At 45.1% G+C, this 21,042-nt stretch overlaps 1 protein-coding gene across 1 annotated transcript in view; it reads right to left on the bottom strand.

The window, feature by feature from the left end:
• The window catches only part of LOC144752363 (butyrophilin-like protein 9), a 416,572-nt gene that overhangs the window by 90,861 nt on the left and 304,669 nt on the right, over positions 1–21,042 (bottom strand). The window contains exon 23 of the mRNA XM_078640298.1: positions 4,367–4,393. Within this exon, the coding sequence (XP_078496424.1) occupies positions 4,367–4,393 (27 nt within the window). The remainder of the gene's footprint in view (positions 1–4,366; positions 4,394–21,042) is intronic.

The raw sequence follows: 21,042 nt of genomic DNA, 5'->3' as shown, positions 1-21,042 counted from the left end.
TTTGAATAAAGAACTTGAGAAACTGTGGGAACAGAAATTAGGACAGTGAAATGTCTAACGTTTGGGGTGAAGTCACTGTAGACTGATAGAACCGCCTACTGAGATGGCCAATCAGCTGTTAGAATATGTGAGTTGTTGCAATTTATGTGGGATGGATCTGGAGATTTTAAGGTATAATTGCGATGCCTTTAGGGGTGTGGTTTGGACTTGCAGGGAGGAAGGGAAGAAGGTGGGATGCGTCGCTGATCGTCGGTTAGCAGAGCGACCTAGCTGTTTCCTGTCCTTAACCTGTCTCGGGTCCTGTCTACTTTGTTTCTTGATCCTATCTCGGGGACCCTCACCATTCTCTAGGCCAGGAGAGGGGGTGGCTTCCCCACAGACCAACTAGGAGATGTTGACTATGAATCAATTAACAACATTGAAAACTAAAATCATTGAAACAAAATTGACCCCAGCGCATCAGGGATATGGGTGAATGTGTATGGGCCATTGTATGTGATATTTGTTAGTATTTATCCCTGATCAGATATTGGTTTCTGCGCTGGATCAATTGCTTTTGGTGAGATTAGTCACTACCATGATTTTAAAGGAGTGGGGGTTTACGGGATTATATTGCACAAATTGTGCAGCCCAATGTTCTACGTTTTATCACTGTTGAAAAGATTCTCTCCTTGCTATACACCATGGCTCACTGCACATCATAGTAAAAACAAGCATTTGCAATGCAATGGGGCTCGCATTTACGCGAGACCTATTGCATTGCAAACGGTAGTCATCATGGTCAATGGGAGTGGGGTACGAACAACAGGAGTGCTGCGGGGAGAAGCTACGGGAAATGGGAGTGTGGGTGGTGGGAGGGGGCAAGAAGGCACAGACAACGGGAGTGCTGGTGGGGGCAGGGGGTAAGAAGGCACACACAACGTTAGGGAGGGGAGAGTAGAGAAGGCAGTAGGAAAACCTCATTAAAATAAATAGTGCTCACAGTATAAATAACATGTACCGTATAACACCAGATATAAAGGGTCCGGTGACCATGAGAGGATACAAATGACGACATGGCCATCATAACGAGGGATTAACAAGCCTATGAACGAATCGAAGGCAGCATTTAGAAAGGACAACGACACAAGCCAATGAAAAATATGGGCGGGGAGTGGGCAGGGCTTCCCTCACGTACTGAACTACAGCAGATCTTCACCAGAGCTGCGCTTGCACGCTGACTCTAGGCTCAACCTAAAAATGAAGGCCTTTCCCTTTCATGCCTGTTCTTTTTGTGATTTGGAATGGGTTGGTAAGGAATTTTTGTGGTTCAGAAAGAATTTACTGAATGACAAAACGAGTTTAGTAAATTAAAGTTCATTTTACAGTCACAAATACATAGGGTGTGTGAATGGCAGGGTGTTTGAATGCCAAGCTCTTTAGTACACGCCTTAGGAGGCATCTCAATGCTAGGGTACCAGTTTGCCAAGAGATGGTGATGGGGGGCACACTGTTAAAGGGAAGGAGGATACGCAGGAATGATGTATGATGGGCAGAAAGGGCTTAGGATTACACTGAAGGGAGGAACTTTATTTTGTTTACAATTTTTGTAATTTATAAAGTAGTAAATATTCACCCTGAGGTACTGGGGTACTTGGGGGCTCCATCCAAAGAGATAAACCAAACAATTTAAGCCAATGAATCAGGAGACCAACTGCAGCTAGATTGAAGCACACTGAGAAAAGCCATGTTTTCACATGTTTATGAAAGGCTGATAAAGAAGTTTAAGTGTGCATAATGATAGGAAAAGCTTTCTGATGTTTTGCGAGATGTAAATTACAAACTTGTTAAACAATAAATTCTCGTTAGTAGTGAATCAGGGCCACAGGTACTAACCATCGAGTTTCCCAGATTTTGAAGTGACAAGTCAGAGTCAATATTAACACCTACGTTCTTGACACAGAGTGCTGCCATGGGTTTGTCTCCCAGATAAGGCAGCAAGAAAGGTAACTCTTCTATTTGCGATGGTCTAGGTAGGGACAACATTTCTGTTTTGTACCATTAGATAAATTGCCTCTTTTACTGTCAGTTTCACATTGAGGATTCCTCTATAAACGCACATGGATAATCTCTGTGCCTTCTCTAGATATCAGAAAAGGTTGTACGCCTCATCACTCACTACTTAGGTACGTAAGTTCTGCCCATTGCACTTTACCGCACACACACATTATACAGAGAGAATTAATCCTACATGTGTAAATCAGCCTACAATAATGCAAATTCCAAGGTATCGGCATCACACGTCATCCCGTAGGCAGTATATTTTGAGAGTGTTTGGCCTGAAAAAGTACAAACTCAGGATAAAGGGCCATATGTAGGTAATACGTGTTTGCGATTCTCAAATTGCGATTTTTAGGGAATCGCAATTAGAGAATCGCAAAACGCAATGTCGGTAGGATTAGCAAAATATTTTGTGAATCCCACTTATTCTTTATTTGCGAATCGCAAATTGAGATTCGTAAGTAAGGAATACCTTCTCATTCATTCCTATGGGCTAGAAGGCCCATAGGAATGAATGGGAAGACATTCTCAATTTTGGATTCCCAATTAGAGAATGGCAAATTGAGAATGCAATTTCAAGGTTGCAAGGGTGTCAATAGGATACCCTGTTGCACCCCTGAATCTAACATGTGTGCACATGTGGCGCACATACATGACCATGGCATATGGCGCACATGCTCATGCATATGTGGCACACATACATGCCCTAAGGGCATGTATGTGCGCCGCATGGCACTTTGAAAAATGCAAAAAAGAGAATTTTTAGAAGAAATGCAAATTATCACCAACCTGAAGTTGATAGTAATTTGCGATTACTTAAGCCAAACTCGCACAACTTGGGTGCTTCCTACATTGCATTTAAGGAATCGCAGTTTGCAAATCCTTATATTCATTCGCAAAATAAGGAATCGCAAATTTTGCGATTACCTTATTTTGCGTTAGGGTTTTTGTGTGTACATAGCACACTGCCCAAATTACGATCGCAAACGCCGAAATTCTGCGAATTTCAGCATTAGTTATCGCAATTAGGCTTCCTACATATTGCCCTTAGAACGTACATCAGTGGTTGGGTTTGGTTTTACTAATAAGACTGTATTTCCACCTAAACAAATTATTTTTTAGCAACAGTAGAATAATGAGAGACTGGGGATAAAATGTCTAATCTATACCAAGCTGTCAATTTGCAGCTCTTTGATGACAGTTTATAGGCCACTGTGTTATATTAGGATTGTAACTAATGAGCTGCAAGTAACAAAAGGATTTCTGTGAGAAAAGTAGTAACCCACTGAGCTATCTCCATAAACTACAGTTCTGTGATCTACACAAGTGCACGTTCTTTGCAGCAGGCATATTAACCCTCTGCACTACTTCATTATCTTCAGCAGGAACTTTAATGACCCGCGTTATTCTGACATTGCTATTGTTGGATGAAAACTGCTGGACTTACAAGGAACTCTGCAGAAGGTGCTTTTAAACCCATTCTATTTCTAAAGCTGACGGCCCCCAAGATCAGGGCCAGGTAGCACCGCAGGGGCTGCACGCGGATGTCTGGATAATGCCAGATCAGGGAGAGATGTCCCCTCTCCCAGGAACCCCCTCAGCTGTGGTGGTGAGGTAGGTGCAACACTAAACCAGGCAGAGGCTCTGCTCTCTCTGGACTCTGACAGGGGTTTCTGATGCTCAGGCCTGTCTGATGGCAGATCTTGTTGGGTTTTCCTTTCTCTGTCACTGACCCCTAGAAGTGCTGCACCTGCAGATGCCTGTACAATACCAGCTCAGACTGGTGTTCCCGCTCTCTCCCTAAGACCTCCAGGAGGCTGCACATTCATGACATCTGTACAACAGCTGTTCAGGCAGAAGGTCTCCATTTCTCTTTCACAGACCCTGCTGTGGTTTCACCTGCTCATTCATTCATAATATCAAGAGCTCATCAAGCACATTGGGGCTGTAGAATTCCTGAAAGGAAGGTCTTCTCTCTCCCAAAGACCTCCAGGAGGCTGTACATTCATGACATCTGTACAACAGCTGTTCAGGCAGAAGGTCTCATTCTTTCTCACACACCCTCAGAGGAGCGGCTCATTGGTGATAACTGTACAGTGCTATATCCAGCTGCGCGTCACACATGTTGACACATGACAATAACAGACGAAGCTGTCACAGACCTCAGGGGGTCTGCAGATGTGGATGCAGGCACCCCTTCAAGCAGATGTTCCAGTTCTCTTTCACAGACCCTGCTGTGGTTTCACCTGCTCATTCATTCATAATATCAAGAGCTCATCAAGCACATTGGGGCTGTAGAATTCCTGAAAGGAAGGTCTTCAATTACCTGCAAATGTGCGGGCCCATCTCCAGTCTAGAAGAAAATAGATGATATTATTACTTTTATATACTACATACCCAGAAATTCAACTTTGTCAAACAAATATTGATAAACCAATGTGTAAAGCTCTAGAGTATCAGTATTTCAGTCCAGTACTTTGCACTGTGTTTCTGAAGGAGACCGTGGACCACCTTCCCAGTGGGATATGCCTGTTGGATGCTACCATTTCATGCTGTTCACGGGGTTTGTGTCACTTCTCGTCATGCATTTCAAAATACAAACAAAGATACAATTCATTCTATATAGTTCTTGGTGTTCAGTGGATTGTGGGATTACAGTGCTGAATGGTCTAATACAGGGCTGTCCAATGGTATTCCAAGAGAGCTGGATATTGGCATAGTTATATGATAATCACTGTTTAGGGGTCTGGTTTAAAGTTTGCTGGTATCAGAATTGTGTTTGTTTTGTGGAATTGCTAAATGTGGAGGGTGATCTGCCGCAGGAGGTTCCTCTACCAGGCAAACATTATGGTTGAGGAAATTTAGCAAAAGGATTCTGCTCTTAATTTAGGGCTACTGCTTCTTTGGAGTATTTCTGTTACCATCTAACTTAAATGTAAGTCAGATCCCATGTATTTTACCATTTTACTCAGGGGTGTCCAATATTGGTTTAAAAAGACTGTATCCATGCCAGGTTTTCAGGATGTCAAAATCGTGGACCTGGCATGGATCTGTTCTAAATTGGACACCCTTGATCAAGACTAGTTCTCTGTCGACATTCAAAAATGGAACACTGATACAGAGATAAAAGAAACATTAAATAACGCAGACTGTTAAATTGTGACTCAATTCACTTTTGCTTCCTCAGAGGGGATCACAGATATCCCCAAAGCGACATGTGGGCATGTTTCAACTTTCTTTTGTAGAGAAAGTGAAACATATTGAACTATCACTTATTCACACTGTGAAAGACCAGAACCACAAAAACACATTCTGGTACTTAAAGGTATACAGGTTTTCAGTCAAATATGTCACCCCTGTAGACCTGTTTATTACTATTAGCAAGGCCATGTCCTCTTCACATTTCTCTTCACCCCCCCAGCTCCATGGACCTGTAGTTCTGTCACACCTTACTGGATCACTCAGCTATTCTAGGTCTCTGGAAACAGCCTCCTAGATTGTCTGAAAATCAGACAGGCATCACTATCACTCAAGAAAACTGTTGGTGAATCAAAAGAATCTCAATAAATTCTGCGCTTCCTTCAATTTACCGTTCCTGCCCAAAGTGTTCGTATGTATGCGGAGGCAGCTCAGACTCTTCATGGAAGAAAATGACACAGTAGATGAGCTCAAACCATGCATTAGGTTCGGGTGCACCAGGGAGAATGCACGTTAATGACGGCTGATGCTATTTTCCGTATCCTGATTAAGAGTCATTCATGCCCTCTTTTCCTCCTTGCCTGATCAATGGCCTTTGACAGAGAGCACCGCCCGCTCTCCTGAAGATAATCAAGAATAGAAAGGGTATCGTTATTGCAACAACAGCTCGTCTTTGGCACATCTGAATACTGTGGTCAGTGCATTCAAAAACAACTTCCTCTCCAATCCTGCTTTGAACATGGAGCTGCTTGGTGCTCTACTCACAGATAGTGGATATGCAAATCAGTCTGACCCTGTGCCTCATGGAAACAGTCCAGCCCGAACTGCCAAGCACAGAGTCAGACTGATTTGCATATAGCCATGTCTGAACTGGGGTGGCAGAGTGGGCTAAAGAACGGTGATGGACTAAACCCAGATCTTTTGACTGGATGTGAGTGTTTGATTGATTCAGATGTTCCGTCCATCACCACCCCCTTTTGTACCACTTTTGGCAGCCACAAGTGTGGCAGGGTATGCTCAGACATGAGTTCCTTGCTCACTTTGCCACTGGATTCAAGCAAGCCGGGCTGAAGACGGCTGGAATGCCAGAAACCGGTCCTCGGAAGCTTGTTTCCGGTCCAGGGAAGGCATGGCTTGGCAGTTCGGGCTGGACTGTTCCCATGAGGCACAGGGTCAGACTGATTTGCATATAGGCATGTCTGAACTGGGGTGGCCGAGTGGGCTAAAGAACGGTGATGGATTAAACCCAGATCTTTTGACTGGGTGTGAGTGCTTGATTGATTCAGATGCTCCGTCCATCACCACCCCCTTTTGTACCGCTACTCACAGATAGCAGCATCAACATTCACCAATATAGCAATAGCAGCATTGACAATCATCAATATACCGATGGCAGCATCGCCATAAACATCCCACAAAACCTCCATTTCGTCCGATTGTATCCACCAAGGGAAGCATCCATGAAAACATTGGCAAATTTCTGGACAAGTACTTTCAGCCTTTTGTCCTGAAAATCAGATCACATGTACGTGATACCACGGATTTTCTCTTAAAACTCGAGTCCACCATGGAAGAATTAAAAGACACTGAACTGATTATGTGCACAGTGGACGTCTGTGCACTTTATACCTCCATCCCTCACGATTGGGGTATTGAAGCTGTTGAACAGGCTTTAATGACATCTGACCTTGACCAGGATTTGAAAGTGTTCCTGATGGAACTGACTATGTTCACCCTTTACCACAGTTATTTTACTGTACAAGACAAGTGGATGCATCAACTCAATGGTACGGCCATGGGAAATTGCGCAGCTCCTTGCTACGCGAATATCTTTATGAAACAGTTTGAGGAAACACACATCTTGAGTCAATCCAAGTGGTCGGAACATGGAAAATTATATCTACGTTACATTGATGACATTTTTCTACTATGGGGTGGGCCAGTTGAGACTCTGGTCGAATTTCTAATGACTTGGAACAACATCAATGACAGAATCCAATTTACATGGGATTATCACGAGAGACGTGTACATTATCTAGACGTGGAAATACACAAAGAGACAGGCCAATGGTCCACTAGTTTATTCCGCAAACCCACAGATCGAAACTCAACTTTACACTATACTAGCTTTCATCCTTGGAACTTAAAGAACAATTTACCTTTTGCTCAACTACTTCGTGTGAAACGCATTGTCTCCAAAGAGCAGGAAAGCAAACAAGAGATGAGGTTCTTGTTGGAAAAACTGAAGGCACGGGGTTATCCTCCACCGATCCTTGACATGGCCATAGAGAGAAGTGAAAAAATCACGAGGAGAACACTCCTCCAACCCAAACCTAAGAGACATTCTGACCGCATGGTTGTGGTTTCCAAATGCTCAGTGATTTCTAAGACTTTCCAACGCATCATTCGCAAGCACTGGCCGATCTTAACCATGGAACCAGATTTCTAAGGTCTCTTCAATCAGCAACCCATGTTCGCCTTCACCAGAGGCCGCAATCTGAAAGAGATTCTAAACAAAGTCAAAGAACCAGTTACTCAGACCACCTACACAGGCTTAAAACCTTGCTACAATTGCAGCAATTGCAATAACTGCATCCCAGGTAACACGACTAACCACCCACTGAAAGGGCACCCCATTAAACTACGAGTGAATGCCACCTGCAACAGCAGCAATGTCATTTATTTACTTAAATGCCCTTGTGGTAAATGTTACATCGGCCACACTGAAAGAAAGATTCGTGTTCGCATCCTTGAACACAAGAGCAACATCAGGACTAATAACTTGAAATCCAGTGTAGCCACACACTTTCACGAGAACCGACACAATGTTGCCCAACTTAAGTTCCAGGTATTGGAGCAAATAAAGGTGACCACGAACAACAAGAACACTTTATTAAAACGTAAAAACTTCTGGATCCGTTTTCTGTCCACCATGGTACCGCATGGTCTGAATGACCGGATGGAATTTCAATGCTATCTGTGACTTTGCTTTGTTTATGATCATCCTGTTCTTTAGATCTTTTCACAATCTTACCTCACCCTTTTGGATATTCACTTCTTATTTTTTCACCTCGCTTTTTCTTTACCTTCTCTGTGATCCCAACACACTCCAAGATGGCGCTCAACCGTGGAGCCCGTTTATTCCACAGTCCCTTTTCCATGTTGACCTTTCTCTACACGTGAACACAGCCTCCGCACAGAGCGTTTGGTTCACAGTTGCCGGCTCGGAACTCCGCTGAGTCCGTGCGTAGTTTCACTAACGTAAGTACCCCCACAGGGACCTGAAGCCTTAATCGTTTTTAAGGGCATGCGCTTGAATGCATGCACACTGGGCACGTTGATCAGCGTTTATAGTTATGAGCACCGCGCACTTGCACAACGATGGCACATTTGATCATCACTGGACCCCTTAATATCGTTAGAGTCCTGTATCACGAACCTGATCACGGCTAGCATGCGTCTTCACGTTTTCTTTATCTTTCACGCACCGGTTATCGATGGGTCTATACTTTTGATTTTGATCTTTCACCCTCTTTCCTCCAGCACATGTTACTCTGTATGTTTGATACTTTTGAGGATGATCGTTAGCTGACATATTGATTCTTTCGTTTTTGTTTGTAGAGTAATCCCCTGAAGAAGGGCGGGGCCCGAAATGCATCGGGATTTGTTGTGACTATGCATTCAATATTGATCAGTACATTCTGAATACCAACTATCCAGTGATTGATGGTTAAGCCATGAACTTGCAATGTGTTTAATAAACTGCGAAAGTTGGAATAACACAGCTACGTGTTTGGATTGATCTTACTTATGGAATAAGACCTTTGGGTCACCCCACAGTTGTGCTTGGAGGCGCTCTCCCCATTTCAGGGGTGGGCAATGTATTAGTTCTTGTGGATTTCTCTCTGTCAGGCCAGACAGCGATTTCCTTTGAGCACACTACAGAACTTTACCTGTTTAACCTTTTGGATTACAACCCGAGCTGTGCGGGTTCCATCATTTTCTAGCATCGCCATTCACCAATATACCGATAGCAGCATCGACATTCACCAATATACCGATAGCAGCATCGACATTCAGCAATATACCGATAGCAGCATCGACATTCAGCAATATACCGATAGCAGCATTGACATTCACCAATATACCGATAGCAGCATCAACATTCACCAACATACAAATGACACAACTTTACTTGAAAGTCCCCTCGGATTCAGACATCCAGCGCCTCAAACATCCAGACCTGCTTATCCAGCACCTATCAGAAGATCAACCCAACCAAGAGAGAATTCTTGTCATTTGCCAGAACAAAAAACAGGAAATATTGCAAACCTGGCTCTCTGATATGAACCTTCACGGCTCCGATCTAAGGGTGGGTGAAATATTCAGTTACTTTTGTAAAGCGAAGTTCCTGGCAAATTTTGCTAATCGCTGTGTGGCTGAATTTTTTCTCACATGCCGCACCAGAATGGTAACCTGTTGAGCATGAGCAAGATTTGGAGCCCCCGGTATGCTTTCCGGTTGCTAGGAGGACATCCAGTGAGATTTTTCTAACATGGGCAGTCACAACCGTTCGTGGTCAGAAGGCTGCTGCTAGAATTTGCTTCCACTGCTAAGTCGCAGGGCAACGTGCCTATTTGCGCCCGTTGGTGGAACTCCACAGAATTTCACAGAGTTGTTACAAAACTTTGTGGAATTCTGCAAAGTCGAATTTTGTGTCTTCCGCCCCCCCTACTTCGAACGTTAACTTTCACTAATTATAAAATCATTTGTATTCACCCTGGACAAACTGGGACATGTTACCAGAACCAAGAAAGACAGCTCTCTCTTCTAAAGAGACTAAAACTGTTTCTTCCAGTAAGCGACTTCAGAACTGCTGTTCAAGCCCTTTTACTCTTGCAGCTGGATGGCGGTAACACCCTGCTCTACGACCTCCCAGATTCCACACTGACAGCTTATAAGGACATCCTACATGCCATAGCATGTCTCATTCAGAGCCTGGAGAAATATGATTACATGCCCGTTCATCCTAATGGAATTACATTGGCACCCCTTGTCAGCCTGTACCATCTTCAATAGAAGCTGCATCCTTTACAAAGCCGTGGGCCTCATTTAGATTTCGGTGGATAGAATATTCAGTCACAAGCAAGGTGGATATCCTGTCCATCGTATTATGATCTCCATAGGGTATAATGGGATCATAATACGGCGAACGGGATCACTGTCAGGATTGAGACAGAGTATTCCCCTCCACCAAGATCTAAATTAGGCACATAGTGACCAGCAACCCCACTTATCTTGCATATAAGATCACTGTATCTGTGGTTCTCGCAAACACCTGTCGGTAAGACACCATCAGACTTCAGACTAAAAAGTGTAAAAAGGAAAAAACCAAGCAGAAGACCCAATCAATCAATGCTCCCAGGATCTAGAACAACAGCTGCATATCCTTCAGGATCTCCCCAATGATGCTTCAATGTAGGGGAGCTGAAGACCCACCCTTCAAAGAACACTACGTTAAACCTCAACCAAAACTACCTGTCCTATCTCGTGTGGACCTTTTGGTTCCTTTAACCCTGTACAGTACTCAGCTGACTTCTGGGTAGGTTTACATTACTGAAATACCATATACACACATGAATACTTACATAAGTATGTATATACATATATACTATGTTCTAATCTGTTTATTTGGAAGCTCTTTATAGCTATTCCTTACATTCTAATCTACTGAAACAACTCATATCACTTTTATGTTAAAAAATACTAGATCCATATTGAAATGTCTCTGAAAGAAAAAGGATTCATGGGAAAACCCCTGAACAAGATTCATACATTAATAAGACACCGTCAGGCCAATTCCCAAGGTCCTGTACAGCTTAAAGACAGCTAGATTACTCTTTTTTAACAATTAGAAGGGTCATCAGATATTGCAGGAAGCACACATTCGGAACAGATTTTCTAAATTGTGTACTTCTTTTTCATAAAATGTAATAAGACTTTAATGATATCATATAAACAGGTACAGTTACATTAAAAGTACTATGGGATTGAGTTACTCGGTGAGCAAACAGTACATATTAAACTTCTTCTTGTTTGCTAAGTTGTGGGACAATATATACATCAATCAGACTACAATACATTAATTATATGCATATCTTAACATTGTAGCCTCTTGCAAGATCCATGGTCGATAGAGGCAGTGAACTATGGCACAGTCTTTCAGTTGGTTATGGAAAGCATTCAGGGCAGTGTCAGTCAGCCTAAAGCAGTGCGAGTCAACCACTAGCTCTAAACGAAAGTGCAGATGGGTCATGGTACCATAGGTGGCTGCAAGTAGGTGTTGCACTGGCCTTGAGTTAAGGAAGTGACTTCTGTGAAGCTTATTGTTATTGCTCTGAAGTTGCTGACTGTCAGATATAACTTTGAATTGGGTACAAAGGCTCATGGGAATGGTTGGCCTCTTATGGAATGCATTTAACTGGGCCAAAAGGTGTCTCAAATTCATAGGAATGCTATGGCTCACAGCAATGATAGACCACCCTTTGAAGTATCTCTTGAAGAGCCAATTACTGCTTTAAACCTGCTGTGTGGCTGAGGCTCACAATGGATAACCTCTCAAAGGGCCAGACATTGAACTCACAATGCATGCTGATGGCCCACCTCATGGGGTAACTCCTGCACAGTGACACCTTGGTCTCAAGTCTGCGGATTGGGCTGAGCTGCTGAGGTTCTCACCAGTCTTGCAAAACATTGCCATGCAAAGTTCCTCAGGCACCACAGTCACACAGATTCCAAAGCTCTATCCATGCAAGGCAAGTTCTAAGGTCACTAGGTAGTCTGAATCCTTCCGATCCAGCACCTTGATGCCCCAGGCAGTTGTGCGCTTAAGAAAACTCACTAACATAACAATGCTCAACAGCACATATCTTATCCTGTCATGTTGTTGAGAATATATGATCTATGGGTGACTCTCAAACACTTCAAGACACAGTTTGATTGTAAGTATCTTCCTAATGGTGTAAGCCATTCTGCACACTTCACAAATGTGTATATGGGATTGGTACAAACTCCAGGTGGTTCAGCTTAGGATCTAGTTGTGCATGCCTCATCAGTGGCTTACACAGAGATGTGAAGCAGTTGACTTAAAATGTCATGTCAGCTGAACTATTTAACAAGTACTTTTTTGAATAGTATTAAAGTTTTAAAAATTGCTGATCGCATTAATGTCTACAGAGGCAGTACCAGGCCAAATCACAAAGGTAACTTAAACCTGTGAATAATTTGCAAGTGTAAGTTTGCTCCTACAGAAACATTACATTTATATCAATCAATTCATTATTTTGTTACCATAATCATCAAAGTAAGCATAAAACCAACAGTTAAAAATACACAATTGGCATTAATACATTAAAACATGTGTTTTTGAAATAAAACAGTTTGTTATTTAACCACAGTTTTATTGTACAAAGGCAGAGGTTAAAATCACATACGAACCCATGCAGAATATGGCAAACAAATGACATACATTGCTCTCAGGATCCGAGTAAACAATATTCACAATAGTGACAGGCCTAAGAAGCCAACTATCATGGCTACTATCATTGTCTACATATTGCTGTCAAACATCATGAAGCACTACAATATTTCATAAAGGGACTAGACATGTTAAAGTGCAATATAGTTCAAGGACACCTAATTAGCCAAACAGCACTTTAAAAAATACCAATAGAACATTTGATAGAGAGTGATAAACATTTGAAAGTGCGATATAGTGCAAAGATACTTATTTTGCAAAACATAGCACTTTCAAAAATACCAACAGAACATTTGATAGAGAGTGATAAACATTTTAAAGTGCGATATAGTGCAAAGATACTTATTTCGCCAAACATAGCACTTTCAAAAATACCAACAAAACATTTAATAGGGAGTGATAAACATTTTAAAGTGCGATATAGTGCAAAGATACTTATTTCGCCAAACTTAGCACTTTTCAAAAATACCAACAGAACATTTGATAGAGAGTGATAAACATTTGAAAGTGCGATATAGTGCAAAGATACTTATTTCGCCAAACTTAGCACTTTTCAAAAATACCAACAGAACATTTGATAGAGAGTGATAAACATTTTAAAGTGCGATATTGTGCAAAAATACTCATTTTGCCAAACATAGCACTTCCAAGAACACCAAGATAACTCTATTCACTTCGATCATGGTTATTAAGATGATAACTAAGTCAAAACGTTTTCCGCTTATTCCAGACTTTTAGTAAGAATTGTCTCACAGAGAATACTGTGTCGTCCAAGGTATCTGGTTTTATTATCCTATATGCTACTAAATAGTGTGTAGTCCCCAAATTCAAGCACATCGGATACATCCACTTAAATCAAATAACAAGGTACTCCAGAGAGAAGAACGAACCATGTTCCTCAGTTTTGGAGTCCATGCAGGAAGCAGAACGCCTGCTAGAGGTCTTTCCATTGCTTGCTTTGTCAGATATACCGAAAGGGATCTCTCTTGCCTCTGGGATATTTGCCATGGGGGCAGCTGTGATGGGAGTTCCGGAGCTTGAGCACAAGATCAAACCGTCACAATCAGCCGGGGCAAACAAGGATGAAAAGTGTGTAAGCCATTTTTCAGGTACAGATGATGATGAAAATAATTTGTACTATTCAGGCTTCCATGTGTGATTGTGTGTCAAAAGGGTTTTTTATCATGTGATTCAGCAGCACCTAATACATCTTGGCAATTCTTCTCATCCCAATTGTTCTTGACTTTTATATCTGCCATCATATAGTCATGCCTGGCTTCAACAATCTCCTCGGTACAAAAGGGAGTGGTGATAACGGAGCATCTGAATCAATCAAACACTCACACCCAGTCAAAAGATCTGGGTTTAATCCATCACCGTTCTTTAGCCCACTCTGACACCCCAGTTCAGACATGGCTATATGCAAATCAGTCTGACCCTGTGCCTCATGGGAACAGTCCAGCCCGAACTGCCAAGCCATGCCTTCCCTGGACCGGAAACAAGCTTCCGAGGACCAGTTTCTGGCATTACAGCCGTCTTCAGCCCGGCTTGCTTGAATCCAGTGGCAAAGTGAGCAAGGGACTCACGTCTGTGCATACCCTGCCACACTAATGGCGGCCAAAAGCGGTACAAAAGGGGGTGGTGATGGACGGAGCATCTGACCAATCAAACACTCACACCCAGTCAAAAGATCTGGGTTTAATCCATCACCGTTCTTTAGCCCACTCTGCCACCCCAGTTCAGACATGGCTATATGCAAATCAGTCTGACCCTGTGCCTCATAGGAACAGTCCAGCCCGAACTGCCAAGCCATGCCTTCCCTGGACCGGAAACAAGCTTCCGAGGACCGGTTTCTGGCATTACAGCCGTCTTCAGCCCGGCTTGGTTGAATCCAGTGGCAAAGTGAGCAAGGGACTCACGTCTGAGCATTCCCTGCCACACTAATGGCGGCCAAAAGCGGTACAAAAGGGGGTGGTGATGGACGGAGCATCTGACCAATCAAACACTCACACCCAGTCAAAAGATCTGGGTTTAATCCATCACCGTTCTTTAGCCCACTCTGCCACCCCAGTTCAGACATGGCTATATGCAAATCAGTCTGACCCTGTGCCTCATAGGAACAGTCCAGCCCGAACTGCCAAGCCATGCCTTCCCTGGACCGGAAACAAGCTTCCGAGGACCGGTTTCTGGCATTACAGCCGTCTTCAGCCCGGGTTGGTTGAATCCAGTGGCAAAGTGAGCAAGGGACTCACGTCTGAGCATTCCCTGCCACACTAATGGCGGCCAAAAGCGGTACAAAAGGGGGTGGTGATGGACGGAGCATCTGAACCAATCAAACACTCACACCCAGTCAAAAGATCTGGGTTTAATCCATTACCGTTCTTTAGCCCACTCTGCCACCCCAGTTCAGACATGGCTATATGCAAATCAGTCTGACCCTGTGCCTCATGGGAACAGTCCAGCCCGAACTGCCAAGCCATGCCTTCCCTGGACCGGAAACAAGCTTCCGAGGACCGGTTTCTGGCATTACAGCTATCTTCAGCCCGGCTTGCTTGAATCCAGTGGCAAAGTGAGCAAGGGACTCACGTCTGAGCATACCCTGCCACACTAATGGCAGCCAAAAGCGGTACAAAAGGGGGTGGTGATGGATGGAGCATCTGAACCAATCAAACACTCACACCCAGTCAAAAGATCTGGGTTTAATCCATCACCGTTCTTTAGCCCACTCTGCCACCCCAGTTCAGACATGGCTATATGCAAATCAGTCTGACCCTGTGCCTAATGGGAACAGTCCAGCCCGAACTGCCAACCCATGCCTTCCCTGAACCGGAAACAAGCTTCCGAGGACGGGTTTCTGGCATTACAGCTGTCTTCAGCCCGGCTTGCTTGAATCCAGTGGCAAAGTGAGCAAGGGACTCACGTCTGAGCATACCCTGCCACACTAATGGCGGCCAAAAGCGGTACAAAAGGGGGTGGTGATGGATGGAGCATCTGAACCAATCAAACACTAACACCCAGTCAAAAGATCTGCGTTTAATCCATCACCGTTCTTTAGCCCACTCTGCCACCCCAGTTCAGACATGGCTATATGCAAATAAGTCTGACCCTGTGCATCATGGGAACAGTCCAGCCTGAACTGCCAAGCCATGCCTTCCCTGGACCGGTAACAAGCTTCCGAGGTCCGGTTTCAGGCATTACAGCCGTCTTCGCCCCGCTTGCTTCAATCCAGTGGCAAAGTGAGCAAGGGACTCACGTCTAAGCATACCCTGCCACACTAATGGGGGCAAAAAGCGGTACAAAAAGGGGTGGTGATGGACGGAGCATCTGACCAATCAACACTCACACCCAGTCAAAAGATCTGGGTTTAATCCATCACCGTTCTTTAGCCCACTCTGCCACCCTAGGTCAGACATGGCTAAATGCAAATCAGTCTGAGCCTGTGCCTCATGGGAACAGTCCAGCCCGAACTGCCAAGCCATGCCTTCCCTGGACTGGAAACAAGCTTCGAGGACCGGTTTCTGGCATTACAGCCGTCTTCAGCCCGGTTTGCTTGAATCCAGTGGCAAAGTGAGCAAGGGACTCATGTCTGAGCATACCCTGCCACACTAATGGCGGCCAAAAGCGGTACAAAAGGGGGTGGTGATGGAGGGAGCATCTGAACCAATCAAACACTCACACCCAGTCAAAAGATCTGGGTTTAATCCATCACCGTTCTTTAGCCCACTCTGCCACCCCAGTTTAGACATGGCTATATGCAAATCAGTCTGACCCTGCGCCTCATGGGAACAGTCCAGCCCGAACTGCCAAGCCAGGCCTTCCCTGGACCGGAAACAAGCTTCCGAGGACCGGTTTCTGGCATTACAGCTGTCTTCAGCCCGGCTTGCTTGAATCCAGTGGCAAAGTGAGCAAGGGACTCACGTCTGAGCATACCCTGCCACACTAATGGCGGCCAAAAGCGGTACAAAAGGGGGTGGTGATGGATGGAGCATCTGAACCAATCAAACACTCACACCCAGTCAAAAGATCTGCGTTTAATCCATCACCGTTCTTTAGCCCACTCTGCCACCCCAGTTCAGACATGGCTATATGCAAATCAGTCTGACCCTGTGCATCATGGGAACAGTCCAGCCCGAACTGCCAAGCCATGCCTTCCCTGGACCGGTAACAAGCTTCCGAGGTCCGGTTTCAGGCATTACAGCCGTCTTCGCCCCGCTTGCTTGAATCCAGTGGCAAAGTGAGCAAGGGACTCACGTCTAAGCATACCCTGCCACACTAATGGCGGCCAAAAGCGGTACAAAAGGGGGTGGTGATGGACGGAGCATCTGACCAATCAAACACTCACACCCAGTCAAAAGATCTGGGTTTAATCCATCACCGTTCTTTAGCCCACTCTGCCACCCCAGTTCAGACATGGCTATATGCAAATCAGTCTGACCCTGTGCCTCATAGGAACAGTCCAGCCCGAACTGCCAAGCCATGCCTTCCCTGGAGCGGAAACAAGCTTCCGAGGACCGGTTTCTGGCATTACAGCCGTCTTCAGCCCGGCTTGGTTGAATCCAGTGGCAAAGTGAGCAAGGGACTCACGTCTGAGCATTCCCTGCCACACTAATGGCGGCCAAAAGCGGTACAAAAGGGGGTGGTGATGGACGGAGCATCTGACCCAATCAAACACTCACACCCAGTCAAAAGATCTGGGTTTAATCCATCACCGTTCTTTAGCCCACTCTGCCACCCCAGTTCAGACATGGCTATATGCAAATCAGTCTGACCCTGTGCCTCATGGGAACAGTCCAGCCCGAACTGCCAAGCCATGCCTTCCCTGGACCGGAAACAAGCTTCCGAGGACCGGTTTCTGGCATTACAGCTGTCTTCAGCCCGGCTTGCTTGAATCCAGTGGCAAAGTGAGCAAGGGACTCACGTCTGAGCATACCCTGCCACACTAATGGCGGCCAAAAGCGGTACAAAAGGGGGTGGTGATGGATGGAGCATCTGAACCAATCAAACACTCACACCCAGTCAAAAGATCTGGGTTTAATCCATTACCGTTCTTTAGCCCACTCTGCCACCCCAGTTCAGACATGGCTATATGCAAATCAGTCTGACCCTGTGCCTCATGGGAACAGTCCAGCCCGAACTGCCAACCCATGCCTTCCCTGAACCGGAAACAAGCTTCCGAGGACCAGTTTCTGGCATTACAGCTGTCTTCAGCCCGGCTTGCTTGAATCCAGTGGCAAAGTGAGCAAGGGACTCACGTCTGAGCATACCCTGCCACACTAACGGCGGCCAAAAGCGGTACAAAAGGGGGTGGTGATGGATGGAGCATCTGAACCAATCAAACACTCACACCCAGTCAAAAGATCTGTGTTTAATCCATCACCGTTCTTTAGCCCACTCTGCCACCCCAGTTCAGACATGGCTATATGCAAATCAGTCTGGCCCTGTGCATCATGGGAACAGTCCAGCCCGAACTGCCAAGCCATGCCTTCCCTGGACCGGTAACAAGCTTCCGAGGTCCGGTTTCAGGCATTACAGCCGTCTTCGCCCCGCTTGCTTGAATCCAGTGGCAAAGTGAGCAAGGGACTCACGTCTAAGCATACCCTGCCACACTAATGGCAGCAAAAAGCGGTACAAAAGGGGGTGGTGATGGACGGAGCATCTGACCAATCAACACTCACACCCAGTCAAAAGATCTGGGTTTAATCCATCACCGTTCTTTAGCCCACTCTGCCACCCTAGGACAGACATGGCTATATGCAAATCAGTCTGACCCTGTGCCTCATGGGAACAGTCCAGCCTGAACTGCCAAGCCATGCCTTCCCTGGACCGGAAACAAGCTTCCGAGGACCGGTTTCTGGCATTACAGCCGTCTTCAGCCCGGTTTGCTTGAATCCAGTGGCAAAGTGAGCAAGGGACTCACGTCTGAGCATACCCTGCCACACTAATGGCGGCCAAAAGTGGTACAAAAGGGGGTGGTGATGGAGGGAGCATCTGAACCAATCAAACACTCACACCCAGTCAAAAGATCTGGGTTTAATCCATCACCGTTCTTTAGCCCACTTTGCCACCCCAGTTTAGACATGGCTATATGCAAATCAGTCTGACCCTGCGCCTCATGGGAACAGTCCAGCCCGAACTGCCAACCCATGCCTTTCCTGGACCGGAAACAAGCTTCCGAGGACCAGTTTCTGGCATTACAGCTGTCTTCAGCCCGGCTTGCTTGAATCCAGTGGCACAGTGAGCAAGGGACTCACGTCTGAGCATACCCTGCCACACTAATGGCAGTCAAAAGTGGTACAAAAGGGGGTGGTGATGGACGGAGCATCTGAACCAATCAAACACTCACACCCAGTCAAAAGATCTGGGTTTAATCCATCACCGTTCTTTAGCCCACTCTGCCACCCCAGTTGCTTGTATGTGACCTATTTGTAAAAAAGGTCTCGTCATTTATTGAAGACCCTTTCATGAATTTCTAGAATAGGAGACCTGCAAAAGCTGACCAGTGAACAACAGACCAGTGGCAGATCCCAGAATACACTTTATAGTCAAATAATACTTGGTGTCACGTACCCCGCCTATGGTTATCAGCAATTACAGGTGGTGGCACCTCCTTAGAACAAGAGGTTGAAACTGCAGACTGTTTTTGGTGCAATTCTATAAGCTCATTGAGGAGTTCCAAGACAGGTGAGCCAGGGTTAACAGGTGCTGATCTTGCATACGTAATAAATAAAGCTACATGCAGCCCAGAGGGGACACTTCCTGTTAAATCTGCTGAATCGACATTCAGTAATGCGTGTGTGCAGCGGACGATATTTTTTACAAGAATCAAGTGGCCTCCTGGGGACTGTCAAAATTTCCCAGGTTGTTTAGCTTCCAATCATTAGGCCTGGGCGGTAAATTCCGTTCCGCTTGCGGAATTTGGGTAATTTAGTGTTCCGCAGAGAATGCGAAATTGGCAAAAATCGCGGCTTTGCAGAATTATTTGCTTGTTTGCATTTTTCAGAGTTTTGCGGAGCGCGACTAAGCAAATTACACCCACCGCTACTATTAATATGAGAAAGCTGAGGCCAGGCACTTCCAGAGCAGAGTATGGGTGTTAGGACGCATGTGTTTGTAAATGAAATGAACACTCAATAAACATTCTCTCATAGCTGGATTCACTGCAAGGGAACTCTGCATTTGAACCCTGTTAGTTGATGAATCGGCATTAACTTCCATGAACAAGTGATCAAACACCAAATGAATCAGGGAGCGTGCAATCTTAAGGCTTTTGCTCACCAGCAGAAGGATTAAGTGTAGAATCACGGTGTCCCCGTGGGGGGAGGTCTTTTGACCACTCCAGTGTGATGTGCATTAAAAGCTGTCCAGCTCACTATGCGGAATATAAATGATTTTATTGATACATGAATCTAAGGGTGCAAGACCACACGGATTCATAAAACGTTTAAGAGTGCATTCCAAGGATCATATAGGCAGCGAGTTATATATGTGCCGATGTCTGAATTTTGCACAGAGCCCCCCCTTTCAGGGCAGAAGAGGTAGAGGAGCCGGCTCTGAGACTGGGTAACCAAGGGTGAGACCTGGCGTCGGCAGTGCACATCTGATCTCTGGCAGGCCTTAAGTTCCCATAGAAATAATTAAATGAAAAAAATTCAGCAAAATAATCTCCAATGCCTCCAAAGGCTATCCTTTCGAGACATTACACGGGAAGAACAGAGTGGCAGCAACCAGATGCTGAAGGACGCCTTGCTAAAGTCAAGCCATGTGCCAGATAAGGTGCTGTGACCACTCAGCCCATAATCCTGTCATGATCATGCTTTTCACCCAGGCAGTACAGGGCACCTTGATTTAATGGCTGGTGACTGCGAGGTTAGGGCACGTGAGGTTCTTCGGTTTCTGACTTTATCCCGTATTTAGCCGCCATTTTGTGTCTCGTCGCCATTTTGTGTTGCCCTCACTCAGGCAGCACGGCAAACAGAGTGTTTTTGCTTTTCTCAGCTGCTACGTGTCTCTTCTGTTAAAGAGTAACTCTCTGCCCTTGTTTACGAAACCGATGTGAGGGTCTGGCTGAGTTTGCTAATCCATGTCTGGGTTGATTGATCCCTGTCTCGACTGACTATTTGGCTTCTCCTATTCTTTCCTTACATTATCTTATCCGACTGGCCTTCGCTATTCTCTCCTTGTGTGCTCTTATTACACATCTATCCTTTGAGGCACACAAATACGTCCTGCCACCTGCAAATTGGATTGTCGGTACTAGCACTGATTAA

This window comes from Lissotriton helveticus, chromosome 5_1, assembly GCF_964261635.1.
Source record: "Lissotriton helveticus chromosome 5_1, aLisHel1.1, whole genome shotgun sequence".
NCBI classification, from domain to species: domain Eukaryota; kingdom Metazoa; phylum Chordata; class Amphibia; order Caudata; family Salamandridae; genus Lissotriton; species Lissotriton helveticus.
Note: the sequence above shows the minus strand (reverse complement) of the source record. Positions and strands in the feature narration are given on the sequence as shown.